This window comes from Anguilla rostrata, chromosome 10 (assembly GCF_018555375.3).
Source record: "Anguilla rostrata isolate EN2019 chromosome 10, ASM1855537v3, whole genome shotgun sequence".
Classification (NCBI taxonomy): domain Eukaryota; kingdom Metazoa; phylum Chordata; class Actinopteri; order Anguilliformes; family Anguillidae; genus Anguilla; species Anguilla rostrata.
The window spans coordinates 17590058-17608705 of NC_057942.1; the positions used below are offsets into that span (position 1 = coordinate 17590058).

The 18648-nt window shown below is 41.9% G+C and overlaps 2 protein-coding genes across 2 annotated transcripts; both read right to left on the bottom strand.

Moving 5' to 3' along the window:
- Window positions 1-1502: 1502 nt before the first annotated feature.
- exosc2 (exosome component 2) lies at window positions 1503-6623 on the bottom strand. Its single transcript, XM_064354547.1, has 9 exons — window positions 6433-6623; window positions 5902-6003; window positions 4989-5034; window positions 4793-4882; window positions 4350-4415; window positions 2911-2979; window positions 2545-2721; window positions 2267-2395; window positions 1503-2011 (listed from the first exon to the last, which is right to left on the bottom strand). The coding sequence occupies exons 1-9, from the start codon at window positions 6555-6557 to the stop codon at window positions 1931-1933; spliced, it is 885 nt and encodes a 294-aa protein (XP_064210617.1). The 5' UTR covers window positions 6558-6623; the 3' UTR covers window positions 1503-1930.
- A 3177-nt stretch (window positions 6624-9800) lies between these two features.
- Window positions 9801-14470, bottom strand: prdm12b (PR domain containing 12b). The gene is made up of 5 exons (XM_064353215.1): window positions 13924-14470; window positions 11813-12003; window positions 11545-11700; window positions 10849-10960; window positions 9801-10345 (listed from the first exon to the last, which is right to left on the bottom strand). The coding sequence occupies exons 1-5, from the start codon at window positions 14141-14143 to the stop codon at window positions 9900-9902; spliced, it is 1125 nt and encodes a 374-aa protein (XP_064209285.1). The 5' UTR covers window positions 14144-14470; the 3' UTR covers window positions 9801-9899.
- Window positions 14471-18648: the final 4178 nt, after the last annotated feature.

Below are 18648 nucleotides of genomic sequence, written 5' to 3' on the forward strand. Positions count from 1 at the left end.
TCCGTCTATCCATTCATTAGCTAGCCTGCATACTCATGGTGAGGGGAGGCGGGTGGAGCCTATCCAAGCATGCAGTGGGCAAGAGGTAGAAATTTTGACTCTCCAGTTGGCCTCACCTGCATGTGTTTGGATGGCGGGAGGAAAGCAGTGTACCCGGAGGAGACCCACGTGGACATGGAGAGAATGTGCAAACTCCATACAGAAGGGCCCCGGCCGGGATTCAAACCCAGGACCTCCTGGCGGGGAGGCGACAGTGCTGATTGTTTATGACTGTTACCTGCTGTTAACAATATGGGACAGTTGAGACACACTCGCCATGACCACATGCTGGACCCGGGTGTCCATTAGCCGAATATAGCCCGGAGTCCGCAGTGGCTGTTGGGCGGTCTCAGGTCGGCCGTGTCTCTTTGGCTTACCACCACACGCAAGTCAGGGTTAGGGTTAGGGTTAGGGTACACTTTGACAGTGGTAAATAACACCTTACATTAAAAACATTATGGTGAAACAAATACTGCTGTTCATACAATAGTTTCATAGTTTGACAATTTCAAACTAATTCTTAAAATTTTTGAATGTCTCATTTTAAAACACAACTCATGGAGTTCAAAGAAAGCACTGGTGTAAAGGAAACACCCTCAAGCGTACAGCAATGACTTTTCAGATGTCCTGAATATTTGACTATAAATAATAACATCTCCTGGGAAGAGTCTCTGCTGACTGATCCCAGATTGCCCTGTAAACATGCACCAGTCAGAAACCTGAAGATGATGAGGACAATGAGGTAGAGGCTGATCGGTCTGACAGTCATAAGGAAAAAACAAACATGAAAGTTTGTATGTGATAACATGAAAGTTATCACATACACTTGAAGAGCAGTATGTGTCCTTAAAAATAGTAGTCCTATGTGCCATGGCAAGTCGCAAGAGAGCTTACCATATTACATTATGCTATCAAGAATATATGTGAGAAATTTTCCTTGTGCAGTCTTTCAGTTACTTTAAGGCCAAAAAGCCCCTTTACAATGTGATGGTATGGGTACATTACACAGTAAATTACACATAAATTACACATAATTGGAGTCCTATGAATATTCCAGTTTCTTAATTCTGTCTCTGTGAAGTTTCCAGATGTCACAGTGCTCTAATAAAGATGGATTTAGGCAAAAATTGTGGAACAATGTGTGTCACTGTCACTTTGAATAGCTCTAGTAACCTTTTCATTTGCCCAACAGACTCACTACAAAGTGAATGAAAAGTAAGAAACTATCCTTTCAACCGATGCCAAACACGTGCTAAGAAAATGTTAAAGACTCCTGAACATGAGCCTAAAATAGGATATGCACCAATGCCTAACATTTAACTTATCAGTGAGACCCGTACCTTTTCAAATTTTTTACTAGAATTTGCCACAGGTAGTAAAGAAATCTGGTCTGGCCCATGGACTAAAATATACTCTAGGTAGGAGACATGAAAGTAAATGGTTTCTCAAAGTAAAGAGCTACATTTAAGTTAAATGTTTTATTTAATACAGAAAGACGATTGTGTACACATTACAAAAAGAAGTGCAGTAAACACTGAACTTGAAATAAAAAGTTATCTTGCTCCATGTATCTGCTCAAATCTACCAACCTTCAGGACATTTTGAAAACAAAAACATATTTTAATGAATACTGTTGTATCTACTGCATTGCACCTGAAAGCAGTCTTATCAGCTATTCACTAGCAGGAGGTAAATACAGATTTAATCCCTCCACATCAAGGTTGAAAGATGTTTCAGGAGGTAAAAAAATTGGTACAGGAAATCCAGGTTCCGTTGAGTAAACACTGGGCTCTGTTATGAATTTCAGGAAAAGTAGCTGCACCCAGAGTCTCAAGGCTTTGGGATGATTGCAAACAGGGTCCATCTCCTCACACCCAAATTGGTTTACCCTCTAGCCCTCCTGAACTTCCAGCCTTTGTCGAGTCTCCATCACAATTTCCTCCATAATCTCTGGCTTCAAAATGTCCTTGATCTGGTACGATTCAGAGAGAGAAGAGGAGGGGGGTCAGTTGCCACTTTAATATGCTTGGAACCTGTCAAGACAGGAACTCTACTGGCTCAAGCCAACCAGAACACACGGTCACACGCTGGTGATCACCCACAATTCGTTTAGAAATTTGCGCTTGGGCCAAGCCCAAAGCTTCCAAAGAAAATGACCCAAAAAGCAGCCCCTGTTGGCGCATTCAGGTAAATGCACCTGGAATGAGACGGCGGATTTGGAAGTTACCTGGTGTGAAAGGGAGGACTCGTAGCAGTACAGCACGCTGGTGTCGTACAGAAGCACCTTGTGGGCTGCCAGGGCAAGCAGGCAGTTCCTTAGCCTGGAGATCACCTCCCTATCCGACAAAGGAACGGGCTTTGGGGTGGGGGGGGGGTGGGGCACAGAGATTAGGACAAGCGAATGGAAGAGGCAGTAAAATTCACAAACAACTTAAAAAAAAAAAAATCTCTTATCAAACTTTCAATCTACCCTTGAATACACCATCCCACCCTCCCTCCCCCCACCTCCATGCTGGTGTAGTAACCGCCGGCCTCTTCGTCCAGATGCCCTGGGGTGGGATACAGCCACACGTATCCATTGTTGCCCAAGATGATGGAGGCCCCGCACGTCAGGTTATGGAAGTGAGTCTTCTGCCTCTTCACCAAGGAAGGGGATACCTGCACCAGCACGCCCTGTCCCAGCTGAATGGGGGCACCAAAAAGCCAGTTATGAGAGAAGAATGCCATGCCCATGACCCCAAAAGGCAAGCATGACAGAATTAGGATAAGTTTAACTAAGAAACATAAATAAATAAACACCAGCTACATCAGCTTGTGGAAAATGTGATGTGGTGGATCTGCTCAGTGTGAGTTCTGGGAACAGACGCTCACCTTCCCGTACTTCAGACTGCGGGTGTGGAGAGAGAGGGCGCCGTCCGAGAACACGGACTGCACCTCGGCCTGAGAGAGCAAGAGTCAAGGGGAACCGCCCGGCAGGCAGGAGCAGAGGATAACGCACGATTCCACACACGCCACACGCACAGACAGTCAGAGCGACGTCATTACCCTGACGGGTATACCACACGGGGGCGAATGCTTGGTAAAACGCCGTAAACACCGCTTATTACGGGAACCCCGGTGACAATCGGAAAATGAGAACCGGTAAGCAGCTCTGATCAGCACAACGGGGAGGAAATTGTGTGGCAACAACGGGGGGTGGAGCGGATAACAGCACTGACTAACAGAATCCACCTTTTTTTCACCTGGCAGTTACTATGGAAACCAGGGATGAAACAGTTAACGTAAAAAAATAAATAAAAAAAAACCAACAAAAAAAAAACACTAACTTCAGTTTGCCACCCACGGTCTGGTTCGGAAGCATTCAGTTTGGTACACTTGGTTAAAAAATCGTCTTAAGTGTAGCTAGATTTTCGAAATAAGCCCGCACAACTATATGTTTTTCTAAGAATTTGTCATGTGAAGGTCATATTGGCTACTTCTATTTGAAAGTAAAGTACAAAGTACAAAGATTTGCACTGCTTTCATTTAAATCAAAAATCCAGCAGAAGTATTTACGCAGGTGAAGTGTCGGCAAGGGCAGCATACAGCTGAAGCACCAGTGAGTCGGTCAGCTTGCGAAATGGCAAGTGCGTGCAGGAAGAAGCACAGTTAGAGGTCTACTGTTATGGATCCAGTGTTAACAACGGTAGCGATGGAGAAAAGATGGTGGATAAAACAAGGCCTGAGCACAAGCATTGTCATGCACGTGTGCCACATGCTAAATACAACACGTTGAGCATGAAGGCACATTTACTTTGTCATCACCCCAGTGTGTCTGTTACAAGCACAAGAAGAAGAGAGTCAGGGAAACAACAGCACCACCTCCCTGCAGCATTTCTAAGCAGACCCAGACAGGGCAAAATCTATAACCAAAGCCTTTGGGGTGTAAATAGTGAAAGACATTCCAGTTTTTACGGCATGGCTGTTGATGGGCTTAGCCTATAATGTGGGTATCTATTGAAAAATAACTAAGTGGCCCTTTTTTCTTTTTTTTTCTGGCAATTTCTTGATAACAATTTGATTGCGTTTTGATAACCTTTTTAAATTATATTTTCTGTCAAATAAATAAAAATTACATTGGCATTGGTACTTTTTTCTGTGCATTACAAAAAAACATGGGAGAACCGACCTGACCCCATAACACCGAAACCACCAACCAAACCAAACCATGACTTTTGTGAATCCATGCAGCCCAAATGGAAACTGTGCCACCCTCCACACCCCCCACCCACCCAAAGAAGAAAAAAAAAACCCATCCCGATGAAGGATACGCTGATGAGGTCACCCTCCTGAAGGTAGTGTCTCATGGTGAGCTCATCCTCCGCTGATCGCCTCCTCTATGAAACACACAGCAAAGCAGCAGCCATTTTCTAATGAGACATCATGCATATCATACCAGCCCATCAACGCCGACACACATGGAGTTTCATCCTCCACTTAACATTTGTGTGTACACTGTTTGGCAATAAAGCACCAACAGGCATGTAGCATCAGCACTTTTATTCTGTTTCTTTTCCATTGGTTGGCTACATCAAAATGTATGATGTCTTTGACTGCATGTTCATGTACACAAATAAACAGCAGTAAAATGTATTGTATTCCGGTTTATATTTGCTGTTACTTACACAAAATCATGTGGTGCATGGCCTACATAACACAAGTATCCACAACACATAAATAGAGTGTTACAATGGAATGATGGAGTTCTACTAACCAGCTCGCCGCCTGGCAGGTTGACCGAGGACAACAGCAGCACAGAGTCTAACCGTGAGTTTGTCTCCACCTTCCAGCGCTTCTGCTGTACCTGTGGCAGCAAGGCAGAGACTTTCAACTCTCAGCAGAGGGAGATAGCACGTCCTCTACATTAAATATTAACATCATAACCAGAACTCAGCTGCACAACAACATACCTCTGTGATTCTACCCACAACCACATCCCCAACTTCACCATTAAACCTGAAAGACAAAAGACAAAATGAGGACATACAAAACAATTCATGTACAGTATTAACACACAGAAATGTAGAGCTGGACCCAAATTTCTCCGTCACCCTTAAACGTAACCCATATGTACAGCGTCCAAATCAGCAATTCTGCGTTTACCACCGTTTCTAGAGGCAAAGCTTGGTTGCCTTTTGAGGGCAGAGAAAATCATCTTGCAGTTATCCCCCATATTCCAATTCTCAATGTGTTCTTTCTTTCTGGAAAATGTAAATTGAAAAATGCTTGAGAATAAGATCATTGTAAATTGAGCTAGAGTAGATTGAGATGTGTGATTTTGTGAAGGGGGTGTGGGTGAGTAACCTAGCTGTGAAATACTGAAGTATTTGGAGTTCATGAAGCAATGCGGTGTTGGGCCCACAGCACAATGCCTTTACAGTAGTCTAGGTGGGTGGTGATGAAACCTTGGATGAGGTTCTCAGTGTTGGGGAGGCTGAGAAAGAGCTCAAACAATATTTATGATTTGGAAAAAGGACACTTCGAACAGGCTCGTCAAAAATATGAGTCGCCTTGGTAGGGGAGACTGAGGTATCAGAATGTGAGGAAGAGGCTACTGGTCTTGTTCAGTATAGATTTTTGGCCAACAAGGATTAGTTCCATTTTCAGTTGAACTTGAGGTTGTAATGGAGCACCTAGGCTTATACAGCAAGGAGATAACCATCATTTCCAGATGTGGGTTTGAGAAGGAAATTAAGCCAACATGTAGTAAAACACTTTCTTTCTGTCCTTTCTGTATCTATTTTTAACATGTTCACATGTTAACATGAAATGGATAATCACTATTAGTATGCATTTTGGAGAAGAATGCAGGCAGGTGTTCACCTGGTCTTCAGGGGCCTCACGCAGATGAGCTTGTTTACCCTCTCCACCTCTCCTGCCACCGACGCCGTCAGCTTCTCCTCATCCATGTAGGTACCATGGCCCCTGAAGGAAAAGTCCTATGCTGTCACTGAACGTAACCAATCGCGCCACTCCAACGGCATATTGTTAAACAATAACTGAGCAACATTTCTCCCCCCAGGATGCAACGCCCAAACCAGAGGTAACCTTAAATTTCAGAGTTGCATCTTGTAAATTCACACAAGCAGCATCAAGAAATTTCTAACAAATTTGTTTTCTACCGGGAATATGAGCAGTGACTTTGCTGTCCTATTTGTATTGGGAAGCTCATTCCTTTTAACGTTACATCGGTCAACAATATTGGTTGATTTCAACAAACATGTTACCTGTTTTAATGGGGAAGTTAATGGCAGAAAAACTGTATTAAAATGTGGTGAAAGTAGTTCTGAGTTTCCGTCAACTCCGCCAGTTTCATAGCTAGCACTTTTTAAAGAATGGGGAATTGGTAACTACCTCATAAATCCCGTGTCCGATGTAATAACATCCCCTGGAACTACAAGGTGTTTTCCTTCTGTTCCAGAAAATAAAGAATCTGTTAATTGTTTCCGAACAGTGGGTAATCTCATATCAACCGCCATGCTGGTCCCTTGCTTGCGTGTAGTCAGCGGCGCAGTTTGATTACGTCAGTGTCATTGTGGCGTATACTGAGATTTTGGATAGCATACGAGCTCATTAACACTATACAACCATATCTTCTCAGTGCAATCTCATGCTCGGGCTTAGCAAGAATAAGCCTTTCATATTATTATTTGATGAAATTACACAAAGAATAATGGAACCTTTACTTACACTTCCAAGTAAACTCACCCATAACAAGTATGGAAAATAATAAATCGATTGATTGTATCTATCATTTTCTAAACAACCAGTCTGATGTTTTAAGATCTTTATCTATTCTCATATCGAAGTCCTATTGTTTAACAGTTGTGACAAATCATTTTTGATAAACTGTTCTCTTATTGTGACAAATTATAAAAGTGAGATATATTGCGAAGAATTGTTGTCTTAAATGTTTAAAAGAAGTTGACTCCGATTGTTTTCAGCTGTTCCACACCATTGTTTAAGGTGTGGAACAGCTAAAATCACAACGAAGAAAAACACAGTTTGCGCAGTCAGCGGTAGGCTCTTACGACTATTTAGACTTTTAGCTCTCTGGTTTTGTGTGTTCTAAGGAAACTATCCGTGTGTCTCGAATGAATGCATTAAATGTGTACGCACAGATCGGAAACATTGCATTTCTTCCACCAAGTTGAAATGAAGGGACTTCAATAACAGGTATTTAGCTCCACCTACTGGATAAAATCTAAACGCAAGTTATGAGTGGCAAACGTGTAAAATTGCGGGAGGCGTAGGACTGTTATGATAACTAATTTGCAAAGTTAAACAAACTAACAAAACTTGTTACTGTACTTTCTGGTTTGTTCCACATTGCGGCTGTTTCATCGGTGTTTTCATTGTTTATTAAAGAATGGTAGAAAATGCGACCACGATTTAGGCTAGGTAAATCACTGAAATGTGAGTAGGCCTTCAAAGTTAGAAGTTGTTTCGCCAGTGTTTAAGGCTACGCCTACTCCTACTCCAGTTTAGTAAAGTAAGCTATTATGTAGCATGGAGTTAAATTATTGGATAGTGGAAATGATCATAATGCATTCGAATTATAAGTACTTTTTTTACGGGTCGACATTTGCATCACGGCAAGATATATACAACACTTAAGCTTTGCACAGTTGCCTGCGATAAAATAATGGAACACTATTAACATAGGCCTATGCAGCTAAATTGTGTACAGAGAAGTATCAAAAACATCTGCCAATAACAATGATAGGTGCTGTAACCGTGATAGCGTCGGACTGCCAAGAATATGAAAAAGCTGTAGCTGTCTGATGACCCCTGTATGGTAATATATCATTACGTAGATCAACTAACATAAGATATTAACATCTTAGCATAATGTGAATACATTGTAGGGATAATGTGCATTAATTATAGGGAACATTAAATACACCTTACTCGAGAATACACTTCCTCTATTACAAATTCAAAACAAACAACCACAGGCTAATTTCTGTTATAGTTTATTCAGAATACTGGATGAAAATACAAAGTTATTTACATCTGCATACATAGTATTCATAATATATAATACCAAAGTTTGTAATTAAAGTTTTACATACATGTACAGAGATAAAGTGACTATTCAGTGTTTGTGGAAGTAGAGCACAGCTTAAAATTATATTTACATTGTTTATATATTCTTTTATTTACATTTTATGAACTTTTTCATTCCCTGTACCGACAGGGGTGTAATGATACTAAAATGACACAGGGGGCGCACAATTCCATGGTCAACCAGAGGAGGTCTGTTCAGCCTCGGTCTATGAGAGCAGCAGTGAGTCTGGTCAGGTTTTTAGTTACAAATAAGGAATTTTCCACCTAATTGGACAAGTAATAACTTTAATCAAATTAGTTTAGTTCAGTCCTGTGTCTGAAGAACCTACTGCATTGCAGACTCGGGGACAGTTGTGAACTGCCCATTGACCAGATGGTGCTGTAACAAACAAATAGTTTGCACGCCAACATGAGGACAAAACATTTCACTTTCAGTTACAGTATCTAATAAGACATAGAACAGTGTCCTTGATATTTGTACTTCATCTTGAAACCATAAATTGTCTCATGCATCAGCAGTAACATAAATAATTATTTTAGCAAAAAAATAGAAAAATGCAGAGATTTTCATTAAAAAGTAAAATAGACCCAACTTATTTTTCATACAGATTAATTTCTTTCATCACAACATTTACAGTTCTTTATTTCTGTTATATCTATGGGATTATATTCCAGATCATAAACAAAAAATATTCGGCTAACAATGTGTAGCATGAATTATTGGAAACAAGTTGGCTAATAAGAATTTAAAAACATTATCAGCATATTAACCGTATGCATTGGGGGACTTTTTTTGGATGCTCTCTTCCCATTAATATGTGCATCTCCAGAACTTTTTAACCATGTGAATAAAGCATTCAAATATGTTGTGCTCGCATCTAAAACATGAATTGCCAGCCTATTTGAACCATGTTTCAACTCTTCAAATGGTGAGTTGTGGCCATAAGCCATCCCTGGCTGGCTGATGACAGACTCCTGTTCCCCCAATCAGGACCAAACACGGTCACTCTGAGACTCAGAGGAGCACATGGGAAGGCGGGACACTGGTAAAGCGCTTTCAGTTTTTTCTTTTTTACGTGAGTAGTCAGTGTTTGCAGTTGTGGTTGAGTGAATGAAGTGTGCGTGCACGTGCGAGATTAAAGACTGAGTGTTCGTGTTTGAGTGTGTGTGCATGTCTGCGCGATTGCCAGTGAGACGGTAAGCGTGTGTGTGTTTGTGTGAGTGTGAATGAGACAATGAGTGTGTGTGTGTTTGTGAGTGAGACAGTGAGTGTGTGTGTGTTTGTGAGAGTGAGAGAGTGAGTGTGTGTGCGGTAGTGTGTGTTTGGTGAACGTGAGTGTGTGTGTTTGTGAGTGAGACAGTGAGTGTGTGTGCGGTAGTGTGAGTGACACCGTAAGTGTGTGTGTTTGTGCGAGTGTGAATGAGACAGTGAGTGTGTGTGTGATTGTGCGAGTGAGACAGTGAGTGTGTGTGCGGTAGTGTGAGTGAGACCGTAATTATGTGTTTGTGCGAGTGTGAATGAGACAGTGAGTGTGTGTGTGATTGTGCGAGTGAGACCGTGAGTGTGTGCGCGGTAGTGTGAGTGAGACCGTAATTATGTGTTTGTGCGAGTGAGAGATGAGTGGGACGGAGTGTGGTGAGTAATAGGTTGTGCGAGTGAGACCGTGAGTGTGTGCGCGGTAGTGTGAGTGACACAGTAAGCGTGTGCATGGCTGTGTCTGCAGGAATGAGCGTGGGCACCCACCCCCCCCTCACAGCACCATGGTGGGAATGTGGTGTACCAGGGAGGCGGGGTGCGGCACGGGGGTCATCTGAGGGGGGGGCGGAGAGTGCGTCTGCAGCGCCACCACGGCGCCCGTGTTGGTGGGCCGGTGCCTGGCGCTCTTCTGGTGCGCCCGCAGGCCCGCCAGCTGAGAGTAGGCGCTCTGGCACACGTGGCACTTGTAGGGGCGCTCGCCGGTGTGCAGCCGGACGTGGTTGCGCAGCGTGGAGGACTGGCTGAAGCGCCGGTTGCAGAAGCGGCAGACGAAGGGCTTGTCCAGCGTGTGGATGCGCATGTGGGAGCGCAGGTTGCTGCGGGAGTTGAACCCGCGGTGGCAGATGACGCAGCGCATGCGGCTCGTGCTCGAGGAGGAGGAGGACGACGAGGAGGAGGAGGAGGATGAGGACGAGGACCCGTCGCACAGGTGAAACTCGTCTGCGCGGGGAGACGAAAGGAACAGGAGGCGCACGCGTCAATGCATTGCCCCTGTGTCTGTTTGGGCCCTGACCGGCAAGCAAACGATCCCGACTGCTTGGAAGTCAGACCGTCGCTTCTTACACCACACGCGTGTCATATTCGAACATGCAGCAGGAACAGAAGAGTACTGCTCTCTTTTTCTTAAGTCCATCACTGCTGTAGGCCTACCACCTCCCAACCCCCCTTCAAGAGCACCCTGCACATAGACCCAAATCTGCCACCCACCCACTTCAGGGTTCAGTGGTGAGTAAAGACTAAATGGCCCCCTGACCAAAGGCAACTGTCCTTGCAGGGAACCCTCCCTTTAAACAAACTACAGCCCGCCTGTAAGACATCTTCTGGGCTCATGAATGAATGGACTAATGAACCCATTGTCACTCGAATGGCTCTGATTACAATCAACCCCTCCCTCTCTCCCTCTGTCCCTCCCTCCCTCCACTGCCCTCAGCAATGGGACTCACCAGTTTTTTTTTTCTGGTGCTCTTCCTCCATACCAGGGACCCCTGGAATCCCAAGGAATGTGTTATGGGAGTTTCCGTACCACACCAGCAGCTCCTGGTCTGGGGGAATAGTCTGTGGAAAATGATAAAAATATAATTATGTAAAATGTCAACTTAATGCAAACACTGTAAGCTCCATGATGCTCTAATCACCCCCAACTGAACAGGGGCAGACCTAGCCTGTCATACATATGGGCCTGAGGTATAATGAGAAATACAACATCACGCTTATAAAACAACGTAAAGGAAAAGGGAGTCCATTTTAAATACATTTCAATGTCAACTCTGATTTAAAAATGTATATTTATTTAAAAAAATTAAACGCAAACGATAAACATTCATTTAACAATGTTTTTCATGAATCAGGCCTAAGTTAGTGCCTATGTTTGGGTACTCAGGGGCCCCCAATGGCTGCTCACCCCCCCTAATTCCGCTTCTGCAACTGAACCATTGCATTTCCTAAGGTATTTACAAGAATTTCACAAGGTATCTGCCTAACTTGTCAGAAGAAAATCATGTCAGACACAATTTGAAATAACACTGAAGGATTTTTTCTCTCTTTCCTTTTCAAAAAAATTCTCTTGATTTGGTCAGTCAGGGTATTGGGGTGTTAGGAATTAAAGTGTGGGGTTTTTGACGGCCCGCAGCTGCACTCACCTCCACCGCCTTGTAGAAGATGCTGCTCCCGATCTGCACAACTTCCAGGTTCTGCTCTTGCTCATTGCGTGCGCACTTGATATAAGTCATCCAGCTGCGATGATCTTCCTGGCTGGCATCGATGAAGTAGCGCACTGTCCCGTCCTCATTGAACACCTGCAAACACGTGGAGCCAACGGGGTCACAATTTTGTCTCTGGTTTGGCATGGATGGCAATAATCTGTCTCCTACCCCACCATTTCCTTGCGTGGTGCCTGGCCTCTCTTACCTCCCACATGAGATTGTTGTTTTTGAAGAGGTCCACGTGCTCCGGTGAGATTACTCTGCCGGTGAATGGACCCATCTCCGTGCCAGCCTTGATCCACGTTTTGGAGAAAATACCGAGTCCCTCCCCGGGGATGGAGCTCTGTGCAATGATAACTTCACTCGGCAGCACCAGACTCGACAGCTTCTGAACTTCTACAGAAAAAACGTGACGGCAAACAGGAAGAGGATTTAGGCAAAGCGTAGCAGAGCAAGTAAGCACCGCACGTGCGCTGGCAGGGCTTCGGCAAAGAAGCCCGTTGAGGTTCGCATGGACACGAACTCCACGGACATAAAAACGAGTCGTTTGAACGTTTACAGAGGAGGTGCGCATATGTCTCTATTTATTACTGCTTAATCGTAGGTGTATTCATATGTTATTCATTTATAAAACCTTGATTTTTGATTAGTACATGCTTTGTTTCACAAAACAATGTTACACCTGTTTGCATAAACGATACAGCTGTATTTAAACTATTCTACAAAGTTGGGCAAACGGGCAACATATTCATTTTCAAACTCTGACAGTAGTCTATATTTATATCCTCGTGTGTTAGTGCTGAATTAACACTGAACATTTTCATGCGTATGCTAGTTTAGTGTACGAAAAATAGAGAAATATCGAATGACAAACTATCACAATTGAAATAAAGGCTATAATTGTTAGTGACTCATAATCTGTAGAAAACAGTTGTAGTTCGTTTCAAATCGTTCATAAATAGTTTTTTATATTGGTGTCTTACATGTACACACAATTTTGTAACTTAAGCAAAATAAAAGGAATACTAGCATGGTGCTGCCTCCCTTTTAAAACTAAAAGAAAATGTCTTAAATTTTCATTTATTTAATGTCAAAATCAATGGAATTGTATTTGCGACGTGAAAAGACGGCCCAGATAGGGGTTAAATGGCTCGCTATTATTCGAGTCCAGCAATTTGCCATGCTTTAGATGTGATATACATTCATTAAACTCGGCTGGAAAGAAACGGCTAATTCCAAATTCATTAGCCCTTTAAGAACTTTGTAGCAATAAATTTAGGGTGAATGAAATGAGGTCTTGTTTAAAAGGCCAAGGAATTTCTCTGACAAAAAAATGGAAAGGCGATTAGATGGTCGACACGGTGTGAATGGCAATAGAATTAGCCTTCACGGTGTATTAACGGAGGAACAGCAATCTTTTAAAGCGAGAGAATGCGAAAAGTGCAGGCGCGCCATAGCTGCCTAAGCACGGGAAAAGAGACTGTCCGGAATTTGATGAATGGGGGATAAAACCCGGGACATCTTAAAGAATGGGGGCTTTTCTCTCTCTATAGACCTCGGTTTAAGTGGAAACTTTCTCAGGTCAAGCGCAACGTTAACCAAATGAATTTAATACCCTTCTTCTTTAAGTCAGCAACAGTTACACGCCTAACAAGCTTCTAAATGCGAGGTCTCAATGTGCTAAATGGGTTAATGCGGTAAATGGGTGGAAATAAAAGAGAAAAGTGGGAAAGTAGTGGAGAACAGTAATGGGAAAGTCACGGGGACCTTGGGAAGAAATCTCAAACAGTGAATGTGCGCGAGTTTTAGCTTTTCGTTTATTTTGTCTGACAGTGGGAGTCGGTGAAACCCCAATGAAGTTTTACACCGTGCAGATTATAAAACCGCTCATTATTCAAAAGCTATTCTATCCACTTTTGGCGCCCTGAAAATTATAATATTTTAAACAGGAATGCGAAGAAATGAAAGACGTTCATTTAAATCGAACGGTAGACTCGCCGTAAATTCAATTTATTTAAAAGCGGCTTTTGCGTTGTTTTAATGCCGTTTATTATCCTACGTTGAAACTGAAACCCTTTGGTCAACAAATGCACTGCCTCTTATGATTTATACCCCGTATATTATTTCTGTGTACATTCAATAGATCCAGTTTTTCTCGTACATGTTCGGCGTTTTAGTTTTTTGTCATATTTACACTGGAAATAAGGACAACATACAGGAAACAGAAATGACAGGCTGTATACGCATCCATAGAAATATATGAAACCCGTGTCTACAAGACCAGAGACAGAAGGCTAATGAAGTAGCACAACTCACCTCCCGAGAAGGACTGCGCGAGGACCTCCGCAGTGAAGGCGGTTTTCGGACTGACGCTATTGGCCTTTTCTTCGAAGAGATGCTCCCCCAGCACGTTCCTCCACCGGCCATAGAGAAAGCTGTGGAGAATGTCTGAGGTAATGATTTCAGACAGAGATAGACTCTGCTGTTTAAATCCAGACTTCAGTACCAAAGCTTCAGCGGGCAACACCGAACCCATTCTGCCACTAATTTCAGTCGCGTAACAGTAATTTTGCACTGGATAAAAATAAACGCAAAATTATCCTGTTCTGTATATTAATGTATTCATATAATTTATTTTAAACAAACAGAAAATGAAGTAATTTGGCAAATAAATATAACCTATATCGAGATATATTATGTGCTGCCAAATGGTATTCCTCCTTGGCAGACGACGGAGTTGAAAATGGTCCTCTTTTCAAAGTCTCGGTTCTCTTTATATGCGGCTGGTTTGACCCTCTCTAATTAGTTATTAATGACCCTCCCCTTGTGTTCTATAGACTTGTTCTACCAGAAAAAAGAGCCAAGCCTTTATTGAGTGGCCACTCCTTTGGGGACCGGCGGGTGTATGTGTGTGAGAGAGAAGGGGAGAGATAGAGGGTGTGTGTGTGTGTGTGTGTGTGTTTGGGGGGGGGGGGGGGGGGGTTCGAGATACAACAACCACCTTTCCTCAATAATAACAAGCCCCGTCTCACCACGCGTTCACCAGCGTGGCAACTCCACCCGCGGTTGCCTTGGTTGGGAAATCTAATGCCTCCGTTCAGCGACTTAGCGCTTTTGGCAAAGGCAAAAGCCAAACTAACTAAAATCAAAACCAGCTCCCAGCATGAAAACAAACAAGTGGATTAATTTAGAATTAACTTAGTGTATCACAGTTCATTTTGCAGCTGGTACACAATACTATAGGCTGCATAGTCTCAGGTAAAAACGCCACACCATAATCTTTGAAAATAATTGTTAAGAATATATTACAGTTAGGTTATACAAAAGTTATGACGCCTCAACAATTCGCTTCGGCTTCCCATTAATATCAAATATCATATGTACAAGGATGTAAACGTTATTGCAGTATCAAAGAGTGATTTAAAATGAGTAAAAACATCGTTTTAACGTCTCAATTAGCGTGCCACATTTTACACTCACACTATACTTTTTAATAATATCAAATAACAAACAACACATAAATTCATCCTGTTCGAGGTAAAGATTAAGCGCAGAATATGGGTATATAAAATACATAATAATCAATTTTGGTTTCAGTCACAGGTGATCTGTGTTATTGGGTCTGAAAGTCTCACATTGCATTAGCTATGTTTTACAGATACGTGTGTAAACCGCAGGTATACTTTAAAACCTTACACGATGAGTAATTTTATATGCTGTCTGAATAAAACAGACCCGGAAAAATCTTCAGGTTTTAAGATGTTGCAGTCCCATAAGTCCAACTCTTTCGTGTAGTATAATCAAGGACGTGCACAGATAATTATTAACATATATTGACACACACAGGACGATATTAGGCATTGGCTAATTACTTTGATTCCGTCCCAGTTTCGAATAAAGCAATTGTTGCTCACCGAGATAACATTGGAATCAAAAAGACCAATACTAAACTTCGCACGATTTCAGATTTGAAAAAGCCATTTATTAATGGTATAACCAGCCGAAATGAATACATGATAAATACATCACGCTATCAAAAAATGAAGTCCCGATGAACACAAAAAACATAAATATTGAATTATTTCTGATTACTTCACAATAATAATTTATCTGCAGATTATATTTTAAGAGCCTAATTGATATTATTAAAAATATAAAGAACAAAACAGTGAGTTAATATAACAGCAAGAAGCAAAACAAAATCATTATTCTATCGCCGAGTTTTGATATCGGTGTTTTATTTTTCCTGGCTTGCATGATGACTGGATTTTTTATTTTCTTTTTTGTCGGCAATGCCACGGACCGTAATATTAATATAGTACTTGGTAATAACAGGGTTAATAAAAGTAAAGATACGATTTTAATGTTTAATGTATTGTTTCGGGGCATGAAAATATGTAAAGCCGACTTGGCAAGGTATGCCTATTCTATTCCACCTATTTTTGTGGCACTAAGCGGTTTAATATTCATGGATGTTAATATAAAGCCTTCAGTATTGTGACTGTGTTTAGAGGTGTATATGGCCTTTTCTTTCAAATGCCACAGTTCTTTCTGTTTTCCTCTCTCATTCTGAATTGATGGACTGGGAGTAAATGGGCAGTTTCCCCCCTTTTCCAGCAGAGAGAACATCTTTATTCCGTCCCAGGCTCGCGGGTTCCCTATTCAAACCCGTCCGAAATAATGTCAGGCGAAAGAAAAGTGCTGCAAATCAATCTTTCATGGTGTTTTTGAGGGCAATTTGACATCCATGCACTTCTCTTTTATTTTGGTAACTACAAGGGGATGGTCCGAAAATCTGGACAAGGTTGGGGTCTGACGAGCGGGGACAAGGAATGAAACGAAAGCGAAGAATGGGGCTCGAAGTGAAACGGGTCGCATGGAACGCGGTGACGACGGAAAATGAAGGTGAGTGACAGGGCACGAAAAAAGATTACAGCCCAACAGCTGCTTTTGGGGGGCTCGGGCTCCCCCCTCCTCCATTTTTCTTTTTTCAGAGGATTTTTTTCTTTCCTTCCTTGAATAGGATTTGCACACACTGAGATTGATTTATATTTATTGCAGTTAAACATTTATTGCACTGAAAGACGTTTCAACTTCGAAAAAGTAAGAGGCAGAAAAGGTTGACGAATGAAGGGGAGAGCGGTTGAAAGAAACGAGTTCTTTATTAGATAGGTATTAAATAAACCACATGCATAGAGAAACAGTGACCAAGTTTAATTTGATGTGCTAATTAACCCATTTTCGCTCCAGGTGCTCTGGATACAAGCATTTCTACTGACCGAGAAAGACAAATTTTCTGAATAAATTCTCTGAATAAATGTGCACTTTTTAGTTCGTGTTAGTTTATAGACTATAGGTTTAAACCGCTGACTTCAAAATTCTTCGTTTTGTGTGCAAACTATTATATCAGTATAAAACAAAAAAGACATGATGACATAATGATAATATACTTTAAAAAGTAACTGTGAAATAAGCTACATTTACTTAATGTAGGCCTATTTCTTTGAGAAATAGGCCTACATTCAGCAACACCATTCACCCCGATTTAATATGGGGTTCCGCGAAAAGGGGGGAAGTGAGCGCTTGGAATGAATATTATTCATCTCAAATTTAAAAATCAGGTTTGGCTGAAGCACCAGCTCCGGGGTTCAGCTCCATCCCTTGAACTCTGACCACTAAAGCGATATTATCTCAAGAGCAGCGAATCTATTTGCCTGTTTTACCGATTCTGTATTTGCAAAAATTGATATTAAGTCTGAAACAGCCGAATAATTTCTGAAAAAAAATTCAAAAGTTTCATCATATCAGATATGCAAAAGTTGTATTTGAAATTAAAATTAAACTAAACTTATGGTCAACTGAACTAGCAACCGAAGCTGCGAACACACGCTTGTGATTCCTGGCTTTTATCTACATTTGTGCACAAAATAAAATAAATCATAAATAGTAGAATAGGTAAATCTTAGAAAGCGGTTGTTTAGATGCGCTGTACCAAGAAAGCTGGACCGATCACAAGCTTAACCATTTCTGTGGGAAAATAAAATCTAACTGAACCACAAAAACCGAGACCCACCAGGAGATCGATTTCAATTAACGACAATATACACTGCATAAAAGATGAAGTGCAATTTAAAATGTGCAAAAATAGAGGTAATAGTAACAAAATGAAAAGTTACCCCAGTGCGTAATTTATTTAACATTCATGGCTTTCTCCTCCTTTCCAGCGCGGTTCAGTTGCACAAAGAAGCAAGCTGTTTCGGGACCCTTTATAATAGGAGAAAGGAGACAAGAATCCCGGAATAATAGAGATCTGCAAATGTTTTTCAATAGATTTGACTCAATGAACAGTGGATTTTTCCAGGGTAAGAAAATAGGGGAGTTTGGCTGGAAAGCCGCGGCTGAATTTAATGGGGGCGAGGGAGAGAGAGATGGGTTTTTTATTTGGTAGGATAAAATTTAATTAGCTTAGTACAGCCCTTGAGAGACAAAAGGAACTCAATATGTACCCAATCTGAATCTCTTTGGGGAAACAGACTGCTGAAAGTCAAAAGAAATGCGAGGAGAAAGGCAAGCTTTTTCAACAGGGGGCAGAGAGAAAGAGGAGGACCGAGGGAGACGGCAGGTGACTGGCACGCGTAAAAACAAGGGGGACACTTTTGGCACAAGGCTGATTATTTGAAAGAGAAAGCGGGGAGACAAAATAGAGGTTTCTCCAGGTTTTGCCCACTTAGACCAGCTGAAGACGATGGGATGAAAAGACGGAAAGGGCTAGGAGAGGGTTCTAAAGCAAACAGAAGCCATTAAAACGCCGTTTGGGAAGGGTGCAACACTAGGGAAGTGGTTATGGGAATGTGCCCAAATGGTGGGCTAGAAATTGCCTGAAAAAAACCCTCCAATTTTGTCAACTATCTATACATATTCATAGTCTGCATGCATACAATTCTAAGCCTAGCACCAACTCATTGAGCATTAATTCCTGTAATTCACGTATATGGAAGGAGTAGGGTACATTTGCACAATTTCAATAACTCTGCTGGAGAG